This window comes from Lepus europaeus, chromosome 14 (assembly GCF_033115175.1).
Source record: "Lepus europaeus isolate LE1 chromosome 14, mLepTim1.pri, whole genome shotgun sequence".
NCBI lineage: Eukaryota > Metazoa > Chordata > Mammalia > Lagomorpha > Leporidae > Lepus > Lepus europaeus.
In genome coordinates, this window is record NC_084840.1 from 54,137,209 (window position 1) to 54,155,938 (window position 18,730).

Genomic DNA, 18,730 nt, shown 5'->3' on the forward strand with positions numbered 1-18,730 from the left:
TTTATTTGAAAGGCAGATTCGGGGCAGGAGTGGGGAGACAGAAAGAGGGAGATCTTCTATCTATTGGTTCACTTCCCAGATGGGCACAACTGCCAGGGCTGGGCCAGGGCAAAGCCAGGAGCCAGGAGTTTCATCCAGGTTTCCCACATGGGTAGCAGGGACCCAAATACTTGAGCCATCTTCCTCTGCCTTTCCCTAGGCCATTAGCAGGGAGCTGGATTGGAAAAGGAGCAGTCAGGACACAAACTGGCACCCAAATGGGGTGCTGGCTTCATGGGCAGTAGCTTTACCTGCTGTGCCAAAGCACCGACCCAACATCTTGCTATTTTTATTCAGTCTGACATATCTGTGTTTTTAATTGAGTGTTTAGGTCATTTCCTTCATATGTAATTTTCATGCGGTTAGGTTTAAATCTACTATCTTGCTATTCCTCTTTTTCCTCTCTCATTTTTTCTCTCTCTCATTGTTCTAGAATGTATTTTTTCCAAAGATTTATTTATTTATTTGGAGGGAGAGGGAGAAAGGGAGGGGGAGGGGGAGGGAATCATCTTCCATGGGGCCAGCGCTGTGGTGCAGTGGATTAAAGCCCTGGCCTGAAGTGCCAGCATCCCATATGGGTGCCGGTTCTAGTCCCTGCTGCTCCTCTTCCGGTCCAGCTCTGTGTTATGGCCTGGGATAGCAGTAGAGGATGGCCCAAGTCCTTGGGCCCCTGCGCCCACATGGGAGACCTGGAAGAAGCTCCTGGCTCCTGGTTTTGGATCGGCGCAGCTCCGGCCGTTGCGGCCTTCTGGGGAGTGAACCAGCGGATGGAAGACCTCTCTCTCTGTCTCTACCTCTGTAACTCTTTCAAATAAATAAAATATATCTTTTTTTAAAAAAGGAGTGGAGCCAAGACTCATATCTAGGCACTCCAAGATGGGATTCAAGTGTCCTAACCAGCATCTTGATTGCTAGGCCAAACACCTGCACCCCTAAATAATTTTGATGTCTTGTGGAAACCTGACTGTCCTCTTCCCATATAGTCACTGATATGTAGACAAAATTTACTTGATTGTATCCCAGGTCTCTTCTTTGTGTTCTTCTCCATCATTCTGAGTTCTTTGAAATCCTCTGTCTTATACAGGCACACCTCAGAGATACCACAGGTGGAAGTTCCAGGCCACCACCATAAAGCAAATATCACAGTAAGGCAAGTCACACACACTGTGTAGTGTTCCAATGTATACAAAAGCTGTACTTACACCATGCTGTAGTCTACTAAGTGTGCAATAGCATTCTGTCTAAAAATACAATGTACATCTTAATTAAAACTCATTATCCGAGTCTTCAGTGAGTCATCTTTTTGCTGGTGCAGGGTCTTGTTTTGATGTTGTTGGCTGCTGACTAATCAGGGTGGTGATTGCTGAAGAATAGTGCGGTTATAGCAGATTCTTTTATTTTTTTAAAGATACATTTATTTATTTGAAAAGCAGAATTACACAGAAAGAGAGAGAGATAGAGAGAGAGAGAGAGAAAGAGAGAGAGAGAATCCTCTATCTGCTAATTCACTCCTCAAATGGCCGAAATGGCCAGGATTGGGCCAGGCCAAAGGCAGGAGCCTAGAGCTTCTTCCAGGTCTCCCGCATGAGTGCAGGGGCCCAAAGCACTTGGGCCATCCTCTGCTGCTTTCCCAGGTGCATTAGCAGGGAGCTGGATTAGAAGTGGAGCAGCTGGGATGCAAACCGATACCCATATGGAATGATGGCATCAAAGGTGGTGGCTTAACCCACTATGCCACAGTGCTGGTCCTGGCAGTTTCTTAACACAATAATGAGGTTTGTTGCATTGACTGAATCCTGTTTTCATAAAATATTTCTCTGTAGCATTGATGCTGTATTTGACATTTTTTTTTTTTTACCAACTGTAGAACTTCAAACTTGGCAACAATTTTCTTGAGCCTTCCCATTACTTTATTAACTATCATATTTATGTAATATGCTGTATCCTTGCCATTTCAACCATGTTCACAGTATCTCTGCCAGTGGTAGTTTCTTCTCAAGAAACTGCTTTGAGGCCGGCACTGTGGTGTAGCAGGTTAAGCCTCTGCCTGCAGCGCTGGTATCCCATATGGGCACCGGTTCATGTCCCTGTTGCTCCACTTCTGATCCTGCTCCCTGCCTATATCCTGGGAAAGCAGTGGAACATGGCCCAAGTGCTTGGGCCCCTGCAACTGCATGGGAGACCTGGAAGAAGCTCCTGGCTCCTCATTGGCCCAGCTCCTGCTGTTGCAGCCATTTGTGGAGTGAACCAGTGGATGGAAGACCTCTCTCTGTCTCTCCCTCTCTGTCCATAACTCTGCCTCTCAAATAAATAAATAAATAAATTTTTTTAAAGAAGGAAACTGCTTTCTGTGCTCATCCATAAGAAGCATCCATTGAAGCTTTATCACCAGACAGCGGCAATGCTGATACATCTTGAGGCTCCACTCCTAATGTTAGTCCCCTTGCTATTTTCACATCTGCAGTCACTTCCCCCACTGAAGTCTTGAAGCCCTCAAAGTCATCCATGAGGTTGGAATCAGCTTCTTCCAAACTCCTGTTAATGTTGGTATTTTGACCGCCTCGCGTGAAACAAAATGTTCTTTTTTTTTTTTTTTTTTTTTTTTGACAGGCAGAGTGGACAGTAGAGGGAGACAGAGAGAAAGGTCTTCCTTTTTGCCGTTGGTTCACCCTCCAATGGCCGCTGCAGCCGGCGCATCGTGCTGATCCGAAGCCAGGAGCCAGGTGCTTCTCCTGGTCTCCCATGCAGGTGCAGGGCCCAAGCACTTGGGCCATCCTCCACTGCACTCCCTGGCCACAGCAGAGAGCTGGCCTGGAAGAGGGGCAACCGGGACAGGATCGGTGCCCCGACCGGGACTAGAACCCGGTGTGCCAGCGCCGCAAGGCGGAGGATTAGCCTACTGAGCCACGGTGCCGGCCTAACAAAATGTTCTTGATGGCATCTGGAATGGAGAATTCTTTCCAGAAAGTCTTCAGTTCACGTTGCCCAGATCCATCAGAAGAATAACTATGCCACCTATAGTCTCATGACACTTATTTCTTCTTTTATAAAGATTTATTTAATTATTTGAAAGGCAGAGTTAGAGAGAGAGAATCTGCTGGTTCATTCCCCAAATGGCCAGAGCTGGGCCTGTCTGAAGTCAGAAGCCAGGAGCTTCTTCACGGTCTTCCACGTGGGTGTAGAAGCCCAAGCACTGGGGCTGCTTTTCACAGGCGATCAGCAAGGAGCTGGATTGGAATTGGAGCAGCCGGGACTTGAATCGGTGCTCAGATGGGATGCTGGCGCCACAGGCAGAGGCTTTACCTGTTATAGCATAATGTTGACCCTGAAATTGATTCCTTAAATAATAAGACTTTGAAGACTTCCTGATCCATGGGCTGCAGAATGGATGCTGTTTTTTTCAGGCATGAAAACATAATCTCCATCACCACCAGAGCTCTTGGTTCATCAGGTGCATTGTCAAGGAGCTGTAATATTTTGAAAGGACTCTTTCTTTCTGAGTAGTAGGTCTCAATAGTGGGCTTATGTGTTCAATAAGCTTTGTTGTATGCAGATTGCTGTCATCCAGGTTTTGTTGGCAAAAGAACACTGGCTTCAACTTAAAGTCATTGGTCACATTAGCTCTTAGCAAGAGTCAGCCTGCCTTTTCAAGTTTAGAAGCCAAGCATTGACTTCTCCTCTCTAGCTCTGAAAGTCCTAGTTGGAAGCTTATTCCACTATAATGTTGCATCATGTACAACATGATGGGCGACTTATTGCAGCTTCTCCATTGGCACTTGCTGCTTCACTTTGCCCTCATATGTTATGGAGATGGCTTTGTTCCTTAAACTTCATGAACCCACCTCTGTGTTCACTGGAGTAGCACTTTCAAGTTCCTTCCAGAACTTTTCCTTTTCATTCACAACTTGGCCAATTGTTTGGCATAATAGGCCTAGCTTTTGGCATATCTAAGGTTTTTTTTTTTTTTTAATGTATTTGAAAGTCACAGTTACACTGAGAGATGAAGAAACACACACACACACACAGATATCTATCTATCTATCTACTGGTTCACTCCCCAAATGGCCACAATGGCCATGGCTGGGCCAGGCTGAAGTCAGGAGTCAGGAGCTTATTCTGCATCTCCCATATGGGTTCAGGGGTTCAAGCACTTGGGCCATCTTCTGCTGTTTTCCCAGGCACATTAGCAGGGAGCTAGATTGGCAGTGGAGCAGCCAGATCTTGAACCAGCGCCCATATGGGATACCAGCATTGCAGGCAATGGCTTTACCTGCTATACCACAATACTGGCCCCATTTCTCAGCTTTTGACATGCCTTCCTCACTAAGCTTAATCATTTATAGGTTTTGATTTCTTTTTAAGATTTATTTATGGGGCTGGCTCTGTGGTGTAGTAGGCTAAGCCTCCATCTGTGTTGCCAGCATCCCATAGAGGCACCAGTTCATGTCCTGGCTGCTCCTCTTCAGATCCAGCTGTCTGCCAGGAAGGCAGTGGAAGACGGCCCAAGTGCCTGGGCCCCTGCACCCATGTGGGAGACCTGGAAGCAGCCCCTGGCTCCTGGCTTCAGATTGGCCTGGCTCTGGCCACTGCAGCCACTTGGGGAGTGAACCAGTGGATGCAAGGCCTCTCTCTCTCTCTCTCTCTCTCTCTCTCTCTCTCTGTAACTTTGCCTCTAAAATACATAAATAAAATCTTTTTAAGAAAGGTTCATTTATTTGAAAGGTAACATGTCAGAGAGAGAGAGAGAGAGAGAGAGAGAGAGAGAGAGAGAGAGGGAGAAACACAGAACAAGATCTTCCATTCTCTGGTTTACTCCTCAAATGGCCACAATAGCCAGGATCCAGAACTCCATGAGAATCTCCTACATGGATGGCAGGGGCCCAAGTACGTGGGACATCTTCTATTTCTCTCCCAGGAGATTTATCAGGAGGCTGGATCAGAAGTGGAGCAGCCATGGGGCTGGTGCCGTGGCTCACTTTGTTAATCCTCTGCCTGCAGCGCCAGCATCCCATATGGGCGCCGGATGGGCACCGGTTCTAGACCCAGTTGCTCCTCTTCCAGTCCAGCTCTCTGCTATGGCCTGGGAAGGCAGTGGAGGATGGCCCAAGTGCTTGGGCCCTGCACCTGCATGGGAGACCAGGAAGAAGCACCTGGCTCCTGGCTTCAGATCAGCGCAGCTCCAGCCGTAGCGGCCGCTTGGGGAGTGAACCAACGGAAGGAAGACCTTTCTCTCTGTCTCTGTCTCTCTCTGTCTATAACTGTACCTGTCAAAAAAAAAAAAAAAACAACAAAAAACAAACAAACAAAAAAACAAAGAAGTGGAGCAGCCAGGACTCAAACCAGTGCTCTGATACAGGGGTGCTGGCATTGGAAACAGTGGCTCAACCTGCTGCATCACAATGCTCAAATTAAAGTGAGAGATTTGTGACTCTTTCACTTGAACACTTAGAGGCTGTTGTAGGGTTATTACTTGGCCTAATCTCAATATCGTATCTTGGGAATAGGGAGGCCCAAAGTCAGGGAGAGAAATGGGGGAATGGCCCATGGTGGAGCAGTCACAGCACACGTGTAAGATGGTTAATAAATTTTCTATCTTTTATGGGTGCAGTTTGGGTGCCCCCAGAACAACTGCAACATTAACATCAAAGATCGCTGATCACAGACTACCAAAACAGAATAATGAAAAGTTTGAAATATGGTGAAAATTACCTAAATGTGACACAGAGACATGAAGTGGGTACATGCAGTTAGAAAAACGGCGCTAACAGACTTGCTTGATGTAGGCTTGTCACAAACATTCAGTTTGTGAAAAACGCAGTATTTGTGCATTGCAATAAAGTGCATCATGATAAATAAAATGAACCTAGAGGAGGCTCCTAGCTCCTGGCCTGGCCCGGGTCATTGTGGGCATTTGGGGAGTGAACCAGCAGATGAAAGACTTCTGTCTCTCCTTCTCTCTCTGTAACTCTGAATTTCAAATGAATAAATAAATCTTTAGAAGAAAAGAAAAGAGTGTAAGTGAACATACCCATCCAAGTGTGGGCTTCAGTTTTGAGAAAGACATTATCCAAAGACAAGGAAGGGCATCCCAAAACTTTGTAGTTTGAGTGGGGAAATTTTCTTGAAAACTATCAAGGAAACAATGAGATATAATTCTATCCATCTATCCACTGGCCTTCCCTTCACTCCTTTGCTCTTTCTGTGTAAGCACCTAAACAATACTGTAAATTGCTTAAAACATTTTGAAAATTTCTCTTTTGGAATTATTTGCAGAAATATTAAAAAAATTTTTTAAAAAAAATTTTAAAAAACTACCTTGTAATCATTTAAAAAAAAAACTAAAATAGCTACCAATTATTTATCAGGCTCCAATCTGATGACTAAGTTGTTTCTGAAACTCATATATGTTTACAGGAAAAAGATTTCCAAACACTGAGTACGTTGAAAATAACTGCAAGAAATTTAAATGCAGGAAAACACAAGGGACTACCAGTTGAACATAAAGCAGTGGGAAACTGCATGGTTTCCTACGTGAGCACCAGTATTGGGCACAGGTATCCATGAGGCAGCGTTGGAACTGGCTCTGCAAATGATGCTTGCAGCGGAGGATCAATAAGCAATGCTTGTGTGTAAATACGCACACGCTAGAAGGGGTAGTGGAACACACCTGTTCTTGCAGTTTCAGCTACAAGCTGTGAGGCACTGGACCTCAGAACTGTGTTCTTCATACCATCCTAGAAAATAAAGTAGATGTTTAATTCTTTTTTTAAAAAGATTTATTTATTTGTTTGAAAGGCAGAGTTATAGAGAGGCAGAGGCGAAAGAGAGAGGGAGAGAGAGAGGTCTTCCATCTGCTGGTTCACTTCCCAGATAGCCACAAGGGCCGGAGCTGTGACAATCTGAAGGTAGAAGCCAGGAGCTTCCTCCCAGTCTCCCACAAGGGTGCAGGGGCCCAAGGACTTGGGCCATCTTCTACTGCTTTCCCAGGCCATAGCAGAGAGCTGGGTTGGGAGTGGAGCAGCTGGCACTCAAACCGGCACCCATATGGGATGCCAGCACTGCAGGCAGTGGTTTTACCCGCTACACCACAGCGCTGGTCACGATGTGTAATTCTTTTTTTTTTTTGACAGGCAGAGTGGATAGTGAGAGAGAGAGACAGAGAGAAAGGTCTTCCTTTTTGCCATTGGTTCACCCTCCAATGGCCGCTGCAGCCGGCGCATCGTGCTGATCTGAAGCCAGGAGCCAGGTGCTTCTCCTGGTCTCCCATGCGGGTGCAGGGCCCAAGCACTTGGGCCATCCTCCACTGCCTTCCCGGGCCATAGCAGAGAGCTGGCCTGGAAGAGGGGCAACCGGGATAGAATCCGATGCCCCGACCGGGACTAGAACCCGGTGTGCCGGCGCCACAAGGTGGAGGATTAGCCTGTTAAGCCACGGCACTGGCCAACGATGTTTAATTCTTAACTAGATAACATGAGTAGGTTTTCCTTGGTTGCAACAAAATACTACTACATAGAAAATTATCTTTAGAAACGACATAAGTTAGTTAATTAATGATTTGTATTTAGGTCATATCAAAAACTGTCCCAGGCAGCTTTTTGTCACTGTAATGAAATACCTGATATTAGCCTTGTATGAAGGAGAGGTCTATTTAGCTCTCGGTTTTGGAGGTTCAAGTCTGAGAGTGGGCAGTTCAGTTGGTTTGGCCTCTGACAAGGTTAGTGGATGGAAGCAGCACAGTGCGGGTTACAATCATCTCGTGAAAATTACCCCTGGAGGCATGCCCCGCCACCCTAAGGGTCCCTCACGAGGCCCACCTTCTAGACGCCTGATGGGATACATTTCCACCTCTTCCACCTGGCAACCTGGAACTCTGGGGTTTGTATGTCTGTCTGACTTCAGGAGCCAAACCACATCCAAGCCAAACCAGAAACTATGAAAAATTATAGCTTCATTTTTACTTTAAAAAACTCGAGACAGTCTTTTTTGCTTACCTCTTAGAATTGGATTCTGAAGAATTTTAAAGCTATTTTAACAAAATTAAAATCTGACAATGAAAAGTATGGCTTATCGCTTCTTGGCCTTTGGGCTAAGATCAAGTGTGAAAAGTATGGGAGCCCTCAGAAGTTCTGGGAATATCAGTTTGATTTACAATAGAAACAAGAGACTTTGCCACAAAACAATCTTTAAAACACTCATCTCTCATTATCTTTGTTCACGAGGGAAGAAAACATCCTTAGCCCTTGAGCAAAAATACTGTAGCCCGATCTCAAACGATTTTCTGGTCATTTTGGCTTCAAAGTACACACTGTTTTACTTGGTTGCTCTCATACAGCTGGGTTACGACCCAGTGTCCCTATAGTGGCAGGATACATTTTTCTGCTCTTGTCATATAAAACATAAAACTGGTGCCACCTCTTTCCCAACTGGATGTATATTTCAGTGTATATAATTTGTATTGGCAAATGTAGCTGCTCCCCACCCCCCTTTTGAAGATTTATTTTATTTGAAAGACAGAGTTACAGAGAGAGGTAGAGACACAGAGAGAAAGGTCTATCATCTGCTGGTTCACTCCCCAGATGGCAGCAATCGCCAGAGTTGTGCAGATCCGAAGCCAGGAACCAGGAGCTTCTTCCAGGTCTCCCACGAGGGTGCAAGGGCCCAAGCACTTGGGCTATCTTCTACTGCTTTCCAAGGCCATAGCAGAGAGCTGGATTGGAAGAGGAGCAGCTGGGATTAGAACCGGCACCCATATGGGATGTTGGCACTTCAGGCCAGGGCTTTAACCTGCTGTGCCACAGTGCTGGCCCCGCTGCCCCTTTTAATTGTGAGGTTTAAAAGGGGACATTCCTGGGGGAAATATCTAAATACCTAATAAACACTTCGGGTAACAGTGTGATTCTATAAAAACATTGGTTTGTGCTGAACCTAAAACCTCTCTTGCTTTCCTTTGACCTCCATGAATTTTTCTTCCAAAAGGAACTTCTTGGTTTCCTTTCCCGTCTACCCTCCAACAGTTAATGCTTTCCAGTTGGTCTTTCTGGTGGAAGGTTTTAAGGCCTGTTACATTTTGTAGTACTGGGGCCAGTGTTGTAGCGCAATGAGTTAAGCTGCTGCTTGTGAAGTGGGCATCCCATATGGGTGCTGTTCAAGTCCTGGCTGCTCCACTTTCGATCTAGGTCCCTGCTAATGCACCTGGGAAAGCAGTAGAAGATTGCCCAAGTCCTTTGGCTCCTGCACCCACATGGGAAACTTGGATGAAGCTCCTGGCTCCTGAGTTCATTCTGGCCCCGCCCTGGCCATTGAAGCTATTGGAGAGTAAACCAGTAGATAGAAGGTCTCTCTTTCTCTGTGGCTCTTTCAAATTAAAAAAAAAAAATATATATATATATATACACACACACACACACACTATATAGAGTATTATCCTGAGAAGATGCATACATTGAAAAAAAACTATATGGCTGTCCAAGAATTGGGATGATTTGGGACCAAATTGGGACATTTTGTCCCTAGTCTGAGACAATTTAGGAACAGCTAGAGTACCTTTCTGGGAGGTAATAAGCAAAGAAATGGGGAGTATAACACATTTAATCCAAGAACTCCAATGGTTTCAAACTCCAACTAACCTCTATGCAAGATTACCAATAAAAGAAATGTTAACTGTCAAGTTTTTTTCCTCCCTACTCATGTTTGTAAATGTTGGCCTTGTAGCTCTCCTTTATTTTGACCATAGAATACTGAGTTATCTGAAATAGAAACAGACCAAGGCCTGGAAAGAATTCCCCTGCCCCTCCCTTTGATACCCATCACCTGGCACTAGGCTTGCACCTGCGAAGGAACAAACTGAAGCTTGCAGACAGCGAGGGGGCAGGCTTAGCCCGAAAAAGTGTTGCTGCTGAGTTCTCTTGGGGACAGATACCTTGAAATGGGCATGCTGGTCTCCAGAACTCTTAAAACACCACAGATACAAAGCAGAACAAAAGCATTCCGGGCTCTTGAACTGCTGTTGTTGAATTTACCCACCATTTTCTAACTTCTGTCCTTTCTCCTCCCAAAGGTGGAGGTGTGGAGAGGATGCTCCTTTCCTCACTGGGCCTTGCTTGTACACATTCCCACTCCAGGTCTTTGCACAGGTATCGGCTGGAACACATCTATCAGATTTTTATCCATTCACTGGGTTTCCACAAAAATTTCAATTTTTCAAGCTTTCTAGATTACTTCAATGCAAATTGAATTCTTCCTGCTGTATTCTCTCAGACTACCCTGTACTCCACCTCCTGGCTGTGCACACACTGCATGCTACTTACTGCGGTTTCTCCACAGCCTGTGACCTCCAGGAGCTCAGGGAACAACTAACTGTACCTTGGGCAGCTTGATATCCTCAGCACTTAGCAGAGTGCCTGCACATGGCAGGGGCTTGATGGTCTTCTGGGGAGTGCATGGTGGGTGGACAGAACTGATGTTCTTTCCTTTAAAATAAATGGTTTGATCTTGGGACTGCTGTCCAAACTTCATTTAAGGGTAGTAAAGGTTGAAATATAAAAATCTGGCACAAAAACACAAGAAGTCAAAAGTTATCTCCTCCCAGTGATATAAATTTATAGAACCTATGTGGGTTGCAAGAAAAATTCATCGATTTGAGATATGGTCATAATATTTAAATTGTACAGAGAATAGATATTTAAATCTAGTTTTTATGAAATTTATTTCCAAATTGAAGTGGCAGTGTATACAAAGGTAACAGAGCTTGTGGTAATTTACAGAAATGTTTGCTACAACATGCACATTATGAAGCATTTCAAACATATACATATTAGGTCTCATGCTTAATAAATAATCCCCCCAAATTAACTTTGATTTTTACATAAAAATATAATATTGCACTCTTAACAAGACCAGTTATTTTGCATATTTTCTCTTCAGATAAATGATGAAATTCGGCCTTAAAAAAAGACTGAGTAGCAACCCTATTCTAACAGGGGACTAATTTAAAGTTCTCAGTACAAAAAAAAAAGTTAGACAATAGCTGCAATTTTTTTTTTTAAAACAAAGCAAATCACTTCAACGTGAATAGGAACAATCTTATCTCTGCATTTATATATGGACCTCAGAATTAACACGTGGCTGGTGTAAACCATGATGTAAACACAGCCTGTTAGGTGTCCTTATCTGTGTATGAAATTCAGGTTTAAAGTATATGAGGACACTACTTTCTCTCTTACCTATTTTGGACAGCAGAGACTTTGGAATTGTATTTTATATTGTTTTATGCAGAATGTCTTAGAAAGTCTGGAAGTTACAAAAGTGGTTCTGTAAACACCATATGAATTAAGTTTCCATAACAAATACACATGTTATTCATAGGCAGGAATATATATTTTTATACTATGGTAACATTATTACTCAGCTTACTTTACAGTATTTTCAAAGCCAATAAAGCAGCACCCTAAGTAAAAATATAGCTGTAATACCATGAGAGAGACTACTCCAAGATTTTTAGGAATTCCGTCTTTAGGGTATTTAAGTTTTCTGCAGCGCAAACTTAAGCTTTTTCTATTGTTCCTAGAATTCTGAGGTGGTAGGTTAATAGAGTGACAATATTTCCTCAAAGTATTATTCTGCCTCCTGCTCATAACAAAGCAAGCTGTTTCCTTTTCTTTTACAATTTTGTTGTAGGGAGGAAAATTCTTCCTGGAGCTTAGATGAAAAACTTTGCCCACACTGTGCTAACAAGATCTGTGCAGGCTCCTTGCATAGTAGAGGCTTCCTGTTACAGTGAGTGAGTGTCAGTCCTCAGTGATTCAACCAAGGATATTCAGCATCTAGTGTTATAAATTCTAAGTAAAATCGTCATGAAGAAACAGAATGTGTATGAAATCAAAGATACCTGTATTCTAGTTTGTGGCTGTCAAAAATTCTGGTTCTCCTCTAAGAAAGAAATTGGCAAAAACTGCCCAAAGTTGAGATTCATGTTAGTTTATTTTTACTATTTAGTTACTCCATAAAATCTTTGGTGCTGAGGCAAAATTTGCTTCTCAATAAAAAGCAATTATTGAGTGCCAAGATTATTTTTCTTTCACTTGTGTGTTTGTGTGCATGTAGGGGGAGGTATCTCAAGGCAGAAATATTTTTAAATATCTTTTAGAATATTTTATGTAAATAATCAGCTAATTATTTTATTCTACTGGCCTTTTAGGAATGATAGAAAAAGAGGAGACCTTACTCTTGTCTTTCGAATACCTTTGTGGGAAAAAACTTTAAGAATGATTTTAAATTACCACACAAGACTTAAAACTTGTTTGGTGCATACTGACACAATCTTCCAGGTTATCACTAAATTAGAATATAACTTTCAGGATCACAGAAGGCTTTAGAATTTTGTGTTGATAAGAGGCTTTTTCATAGTTTGGATGGTTTGTTAGTCATCCATTTCTTCAGGTTCAACCTCTTAAAACTGGTGAGGTCAACAAATCTAGTTTAGAGTTACAGTGCTTTGGAGAATGCAAAGTTCCCTGCCATTCATCCAGCTGCATAGCTGCTAAGGAAGGAATAGAACATCGGCTGTTTCAAGCGCTGCTGGTCCTTCCGACACCAGGCAATCACAGTCCCATCACTGTTCGCTGTGTACAAATGGTGGCCATCACAAGAAAATGTAAGGCTGCAAAAAAAAAAATTGTACATTAGACATGTTGGTCACCACACAGAGATTAGATTAAAGAAGTTAAGATACCTTCACTGGAGCACAGAAAGGTAAACTAAAAGACTGACCACAAGTCATTGGTTTGAGTATCATTGTAATAAAGTTACTTTGCTGACAAATTTCTAAGGCTCATTTTTAGTTGATAAGAAATAAAATGAGGATTGAGAGCTTAGTAGATTTCTTTCTTCTATGTATATCTTCTCATTCATTGTTGTTTCTACTTTATTACCTAAACAACAAATATATAAGAAAACTTTAAAAATATACAGTTCTAAATTTTCTCCTTATAGAAATAAGTGGTTTTTTATTAATAGGTAACTGAGGTTTGTTAAACTTTAAAGTTAGTACACTAGGGGCTGGTGCTATGCCATAGTGGGTAAAGCTGCCGCCTGCAGTGCCGGCATCCCACATGGGCGCTGGTTCAAGTGCTGGCTGTTCCACTTCCAATCCAGCTCTCTGCTATAGCCTGGGAAAGTGGTAGAAGATGGCCCAAATTCTCGGGCCCCTGCACCTGCGTGGTAGACCCTGAAAAAGCTCCTGGCTCCTGGTTTCAGACAGGTGCAGCTCTGGCCACTGCAGCCAACTGTGGAGTGAAACAGTGGATGGAACCCCTCTCTTTCTCCTTCTCTGTAACTCTGCCTTTCAAATAAATAAATAAATCTTTTAAAAACTGAAGTTAGTACACTGAAAATAAAATCTATGTTAGTACAGTAGAATTTGAATCGCTTTATGTCTAACTTAATTTAGACACAAGGGATGCTGGCGCTGCAGGTGATGGCTTTACCCACTACGCCACAGCACCACCCCCTAACTGAGTTTTTAAAGTCAAATTTGTTAACTAAGCAAAGGGTGACCGGCTGTTTATCCATCTTGTCAATCATACTCCTGCAGCTATCAATCATTGTTGCCATCTTTTCAAATAAAGAAAGAAAACAAATACAATTTCTTAACTCCAGAGGCCTGGGCCTGCTACAAGTGTGTCTGTGCGTTAGACTCCAAGTTCTGGACTCAGATCATCATCATGAAGATGAGTAGTACGGTTGCCCACACTGCTGGGTCTTGATAAGTGGTTGGCTTTTCATGATGATGTCAGTCACTTTTCTCAGGTCTTTTGCTTCAATATCTAACAAAAATACAATCACAAGTTATATTATGAGAAACAGAGGGTGGGGGATCTTACCTTATGATCGGTTTATTTGATTTGGGAAATGTAATTTCTCTCACAGGCTTTAAGTCCCATGTGCTCCACAACCTGCAGGGGAGAAAAAAGATCATCTACTTACGCAAACTAAAATTACCCCCACTAAACAAACCCCACGTATGTGTTTGTTCATTAAAAATCATCTGGAAGGAAACAGAACAAACAGTGGTTGTCTCTGGGAGTTTTGCAGGAGGTAGGTATGGGAATAAAGGAAATGTTTCCTTTTTCCTTTGTGTACTTTCATACTGTTAACACTTTATAGTTGATGTAAAACTTCAGAACTATACTAAAGCTATCTTTATTGTTTAGAAATAAACAGGAATAACTGAAGAACCTATATCCAAAGTTGATTTTACATCTCTAAATTTAAACATAATATGCCTAGTTGTATAAAATAATACCTGAAACCGCTGTGTCCCGATGAACGGAAGCAAAGAGAGAGAATGCGGACCCTCCTTACCTTACAATTCCATTTTCTAATCCTCCAGCAATGACATTGATAGATATTCCCTCAGGTTGGTTGGAGAAAGCAACGGAACAAATGATCTCCCTGCAGTGGACATGTCCAACGAGGTCCCCATTCACAGTCCACAATCTGAGGTCACTGCCTCCACCAGCTAAAACACACAAATCACACCAGAGGTCACCAGTATGTGGGCATCTTGGAGCCCACACATATCTCAGAAGGGCATCCCAGAAGGCCAATTGCATTTTTAGATTTCCTATGATTTAAGACTGTCTAGTGAAATTACCACAGTGTAAGTCATAGAGCTTTCCATATTCATCTAGAGACAATGATGAGTAAAAAAATTTTGAAAGTCTATAGTGTAGAGCAATGAGAGGTTAATCATGAATATTTGTGTAACTACACTTTTAGTACATGAACTGTCAAGCTTGAATTATGTTTTGAAGTAGCTAGCAAGCTAACCAAACCCTAAAAGGAGATAAAATATTCTGTAAAACTGTTTCTAAGAATTACCCAAGTAAAAAACTAATTCTTAAAGAAAACTCATTTTGCTGAATACTTAAGACTGATTTTTTTGAAAAAGATTTATTTGTTTATTTGAGAGGCAGAGTTAGAGAGAGAAGGAGAGACAGAGAGAGATCTTCCATCTACGGGTTCATTTCCAAGATAGGTACAAAGGCTGGCGCTGGGCCAGGCTGAATCCAGGATCTAGGAGCTTCTTCTGAGTCTCCTATATGGGTGGTAGGGGCCCAAGTACTTGGGCCATCTTCCACTGATTTTCCCAGGCCATTAGCAGGGAGCTGGATTGGAATTGGTGCCCATGTGGGATGGTGGCACAATGATGGCACCTAAGATCGATTCTTAAACATCAGTACCTTATTATTTTTTTAAAAAAGGTTTATTTAGGGGCTGGAACCGTGGAATAGTAGCTTAATCCTCCGCCTGAAGCGCCGCATCCCATATGGGTGCTGGTTCTAGTCCCGGCTTCTGCTCTTCCAATCCAGCTCTCTGCTGTGGCCTGGAAAAGCAGTAGAAGATGGCCCAAGTCCTTGGGCCTCTGCACCCACGTGGGAGACCGGGAGGAGGCACCTGGCATCTGGCTTCGAATCGGCGCAGCTCCGGACGTTGTGGCCATTTGGGAAGTGAACCAACGGAAGGAAAACCTTTCTCTCTGTCTCTCCCTCTGTCTATAACTCTACCTCTCAAGTAAATAAAATCTTTTTTTTAAAAAGGTTTATTTATTTATTTGAGAGGTAGAGTTACAGAAAGAGAAAGGGAGAGAGGGAGAGACAGAGAGAAAGGTCTTCCATCAGCTGGTTCACTCCCCAAATGGCTGCAATGGTTGGAGCTGTGTCAACTTGAAGCCAGGATTAGGAGCTTCTTCCGGGTCTCCCAACTGGGTGCAGGAGCCCAAGCACTAGGGCCATTGTCCGCTGCCTTCCCAGGCCATTAACAAACAGCTGGATTGGAAGTGGAGCAGCTGGGACTCAAACTAGAGCCTATATGGGATGTTGGTGTGGCAGGCGGAGGCTTAACTTACTATGCCACAGCACCTGCCACAACATCAACACCTTATTAAAATGATCTATTATTTTCTAATTTATTTATTTGAAAGTCAGAGTTACATAGAGAGAGAAGGAGAGGTAGAGAGAGGTCTTCCATCTACTGGTTCACTCCCCAATTGGCCGCAACAGCCGGAGCTGCACCAATCCAAAGCCAGGAGCCAGTAGCTTCCTCTGGGTCTCCCACATGGGAGCAGGGGCCCAAGGAGTTGGGCCATCCTCTACTGCTTTCCCAGGCCATAGCAGAGAGCTGGATCGGAAGAGGAGCAGCCGGGACTAGAACCAGTGCCCATGTGGGATGCTGGTGCTTCAGGCCAGGGCGTTAACCCGCTGCACCACAGCGCTAGATAAATGATCTATTATTTTCAAAGACTACTGAGCAACCACACTTTGTTCTAGTTTTCTTAAGAGCAAAGTTGGCCACAGTTACTTTGCATGCTCTACAAACTGGGGCTGGTGGTTTGGGGCTTAATTATGATGGGTCCAGATTTCTTTAGGGAAAATATTCTCACACTGATAAAGAAAGAAGTTAGGGAGCATGATGAAGTTTGAATAACATAGTCTTTTTTTTTTGATAACATAGTCTTAATAACACTATCTTTTGATTAGGACTAACATAAAGGTAGAGATTTTATTTCTCTCCTTTCTTGAGACAGTGAACAAACATTGGAAATGCTTCTTTATTTAAAGATATGCTAATAATCTTCAAATATTACAAACAAAAATGTAATATACTGTAGCATTATTCACAATAGCTAGAAGGCAAAATAACCCATAAGACAGTCTTCTACCATAGAGGAATAGATAACCAATGTGGTATACCTGAAGGATCTTAAAAAGATCATAGAAAAAGCAAGATATGAAAAAATACATAGATTTAAAAATTTTTATACCCTGGTATACCTTTATTTTATTTCCCATGAACTTTTTAAAGTACCCTTATATATACAATTATTAACTATAAAAAGGAATGAAGTTATGACACTTATTATATATGAATGAATCCTGAGAACATCAGGTTAAATGAAATAAATCAGACACAAAAGGACAAATATTATGATTCTACTTACATAAAATAACTAGAATAGGCAATTTCATGGAGACAGAAAGAACAGAGGCTACTACAGAGTTGGGGTGGCAGAGAGGGAATAAGCATTATTTCATAGTGGTTAAAGTTTCTGTTTGGGTTGATAGATGATGTTTTGAAACAGTGGTGTACTACAGCTGTTAATACAATTAATGCCAATAAACTGCATATTTAAAACATGGTAGACCAAAGCAATTTACAGGTTCAGTGAGATACCAATCAAAATAAAGACATTTTTCTCAGATGTAGAAAAAATGGTGCTGAAATTCACATGGAAACACAGGAGACTCTGAATAGCTAAAGCAATCTTACACAACAAAAACAAAGCCAGAGGCATCACAATACCAGATTTCAAGACATACTATAGGGCAGTTATAGTCAAAACACTCTGGTACTGGTATAAAAACAGATGGATAGACCAACGGAATGGAACAGAAACTCCAGAAATCAACCCACACATCTACAACCAACTTATTAATGACAAAGGAGTTAAATCAATCCCTGGGACAAGGAGAGTTTCTTCAACAAATGGTGCTGGGAAGACTGGATCTCCACATGCAGAAGTACGATGCAAGACCTTTACCTCATACCTTATACAAAAATCCACTCAAAGTAGATCAAAGACCTAAATCTATGACCTGATACCATCAAATTATTAGAAAACATTGGGGAAACCCTACAAGACATTAGCATAGGCAAAGACTTCTTGGAAAGACCCCAGAAACATAGGCAATCAAAGCCAAAATTGACAAATGGGATTACATCAAGTTGAGAAGCTTCTGCACTGCAAAAGAAACACTCATCAAAGTAAAGAAGCAGCTGACAGAATAGGAGAAATTATTTGGAAACTATGCAACTGATAAAAGATTAATAACCAGAAAATATAAAGAGATCAAGAAACCCAACAACAACAAAACAAATAACCCAGTTAAGAAATGGGCAAAAGACTTAAATAGGCATTTTTCAAAAGAGGAAATCTAAATGGCCAACAGACCCATGTAAAAATGCTCAGGGAAATGCAAATCAAAACCATGATGAGGTTTTACCTCATCCCCGTTAGAATGGCTTTCATACAGATATCAACAAACAACAAATGCTGACAAGGATTTGGGGAAAAAAGGTACTCTAATCCACTGTTGGTAGTAATATACACTGGTATAGCCACTGTGGAAGATAATATGGAGATAACTCAGGAATTTGAATACAGACCTACCATATGACCCAGCCATCCCACTCCTGGAAATTCACCCAATAGAAATGAAATCAGCATATGAAAGAGTTATCTGTAGCCTTATGTTTATTACAGCTACACAATAGTTAACATGGAATCAACCAAATGTCTCTCAACTGAAGACTGGATAAAGAAATTATGGAATATGTACACCACTGTAATACTACACAGTGGTTAAAAAAATGAAATCCCATCATTTGTAACAAAATGGATACAAATGGAAAACATTGTACCTAGTGAAATAAGCCAGTCCCAAAAGGACAAATACCATATATTCTCCCTGATCTGTGGTAGCTAACAGAGCACCTAAAAGGTAATTTATAGAAGTGACATTGACACTTTGAGATGCAATGACTCTTTTTGTTTTGTTTTGTTTTAGTATGGTTTATTTTTATGTATACAATTTGGGGGCAATTTAATTTACAAAATAGGATACATTTACAG

The 18,730-nt window shown here is 42.2% G+C and overlaps 1 protein-coding gene and 1 pseudogene across 4 annotated transcripts in view; both read right to left on the reverse strand.

Moving 5' to 3' along the window:
* LOC133773436 (tigger transposable element-derived protein 1-like) overlaps positions 1–10,190 on the reverse strand; it is a 10,692-nt pseudogene extending 502 nt beyond the window's left edge.
* A 546-nt stretch (positions 10,191–10,736) lies between these two features.
* Positions 10,737–18,730, reverse strand: part of LYST (lysosomal trafficking regulator) — a 225,275-nt gene continuing 217,281 nt past the window's right edge. For all 4 annotated transcript variants that reach the window (XM_062210653.1, XM_062210655.1, XM_062210652.1 and 1 more), the window contains 3 exons: positions 14,401–14,557; positions 13,920–13,991; positions 10,737–12,697 (listed from right to left, as the gene is read on the reverse strand). In XM_062210653.1, coding sequence (XP_062066637.1) covers positions 12,559–12,697; positions 13,920–13,991; positions 14,401–14,557 — 368 coding nt within the window. In that variant the 3' untranslated portion in view covers positions 10,737–12,558. The remainder of the gene's footprint in view (positions 12,698–13,919; positions 13,992–14,400; positions 14,558–18,730) is intronic.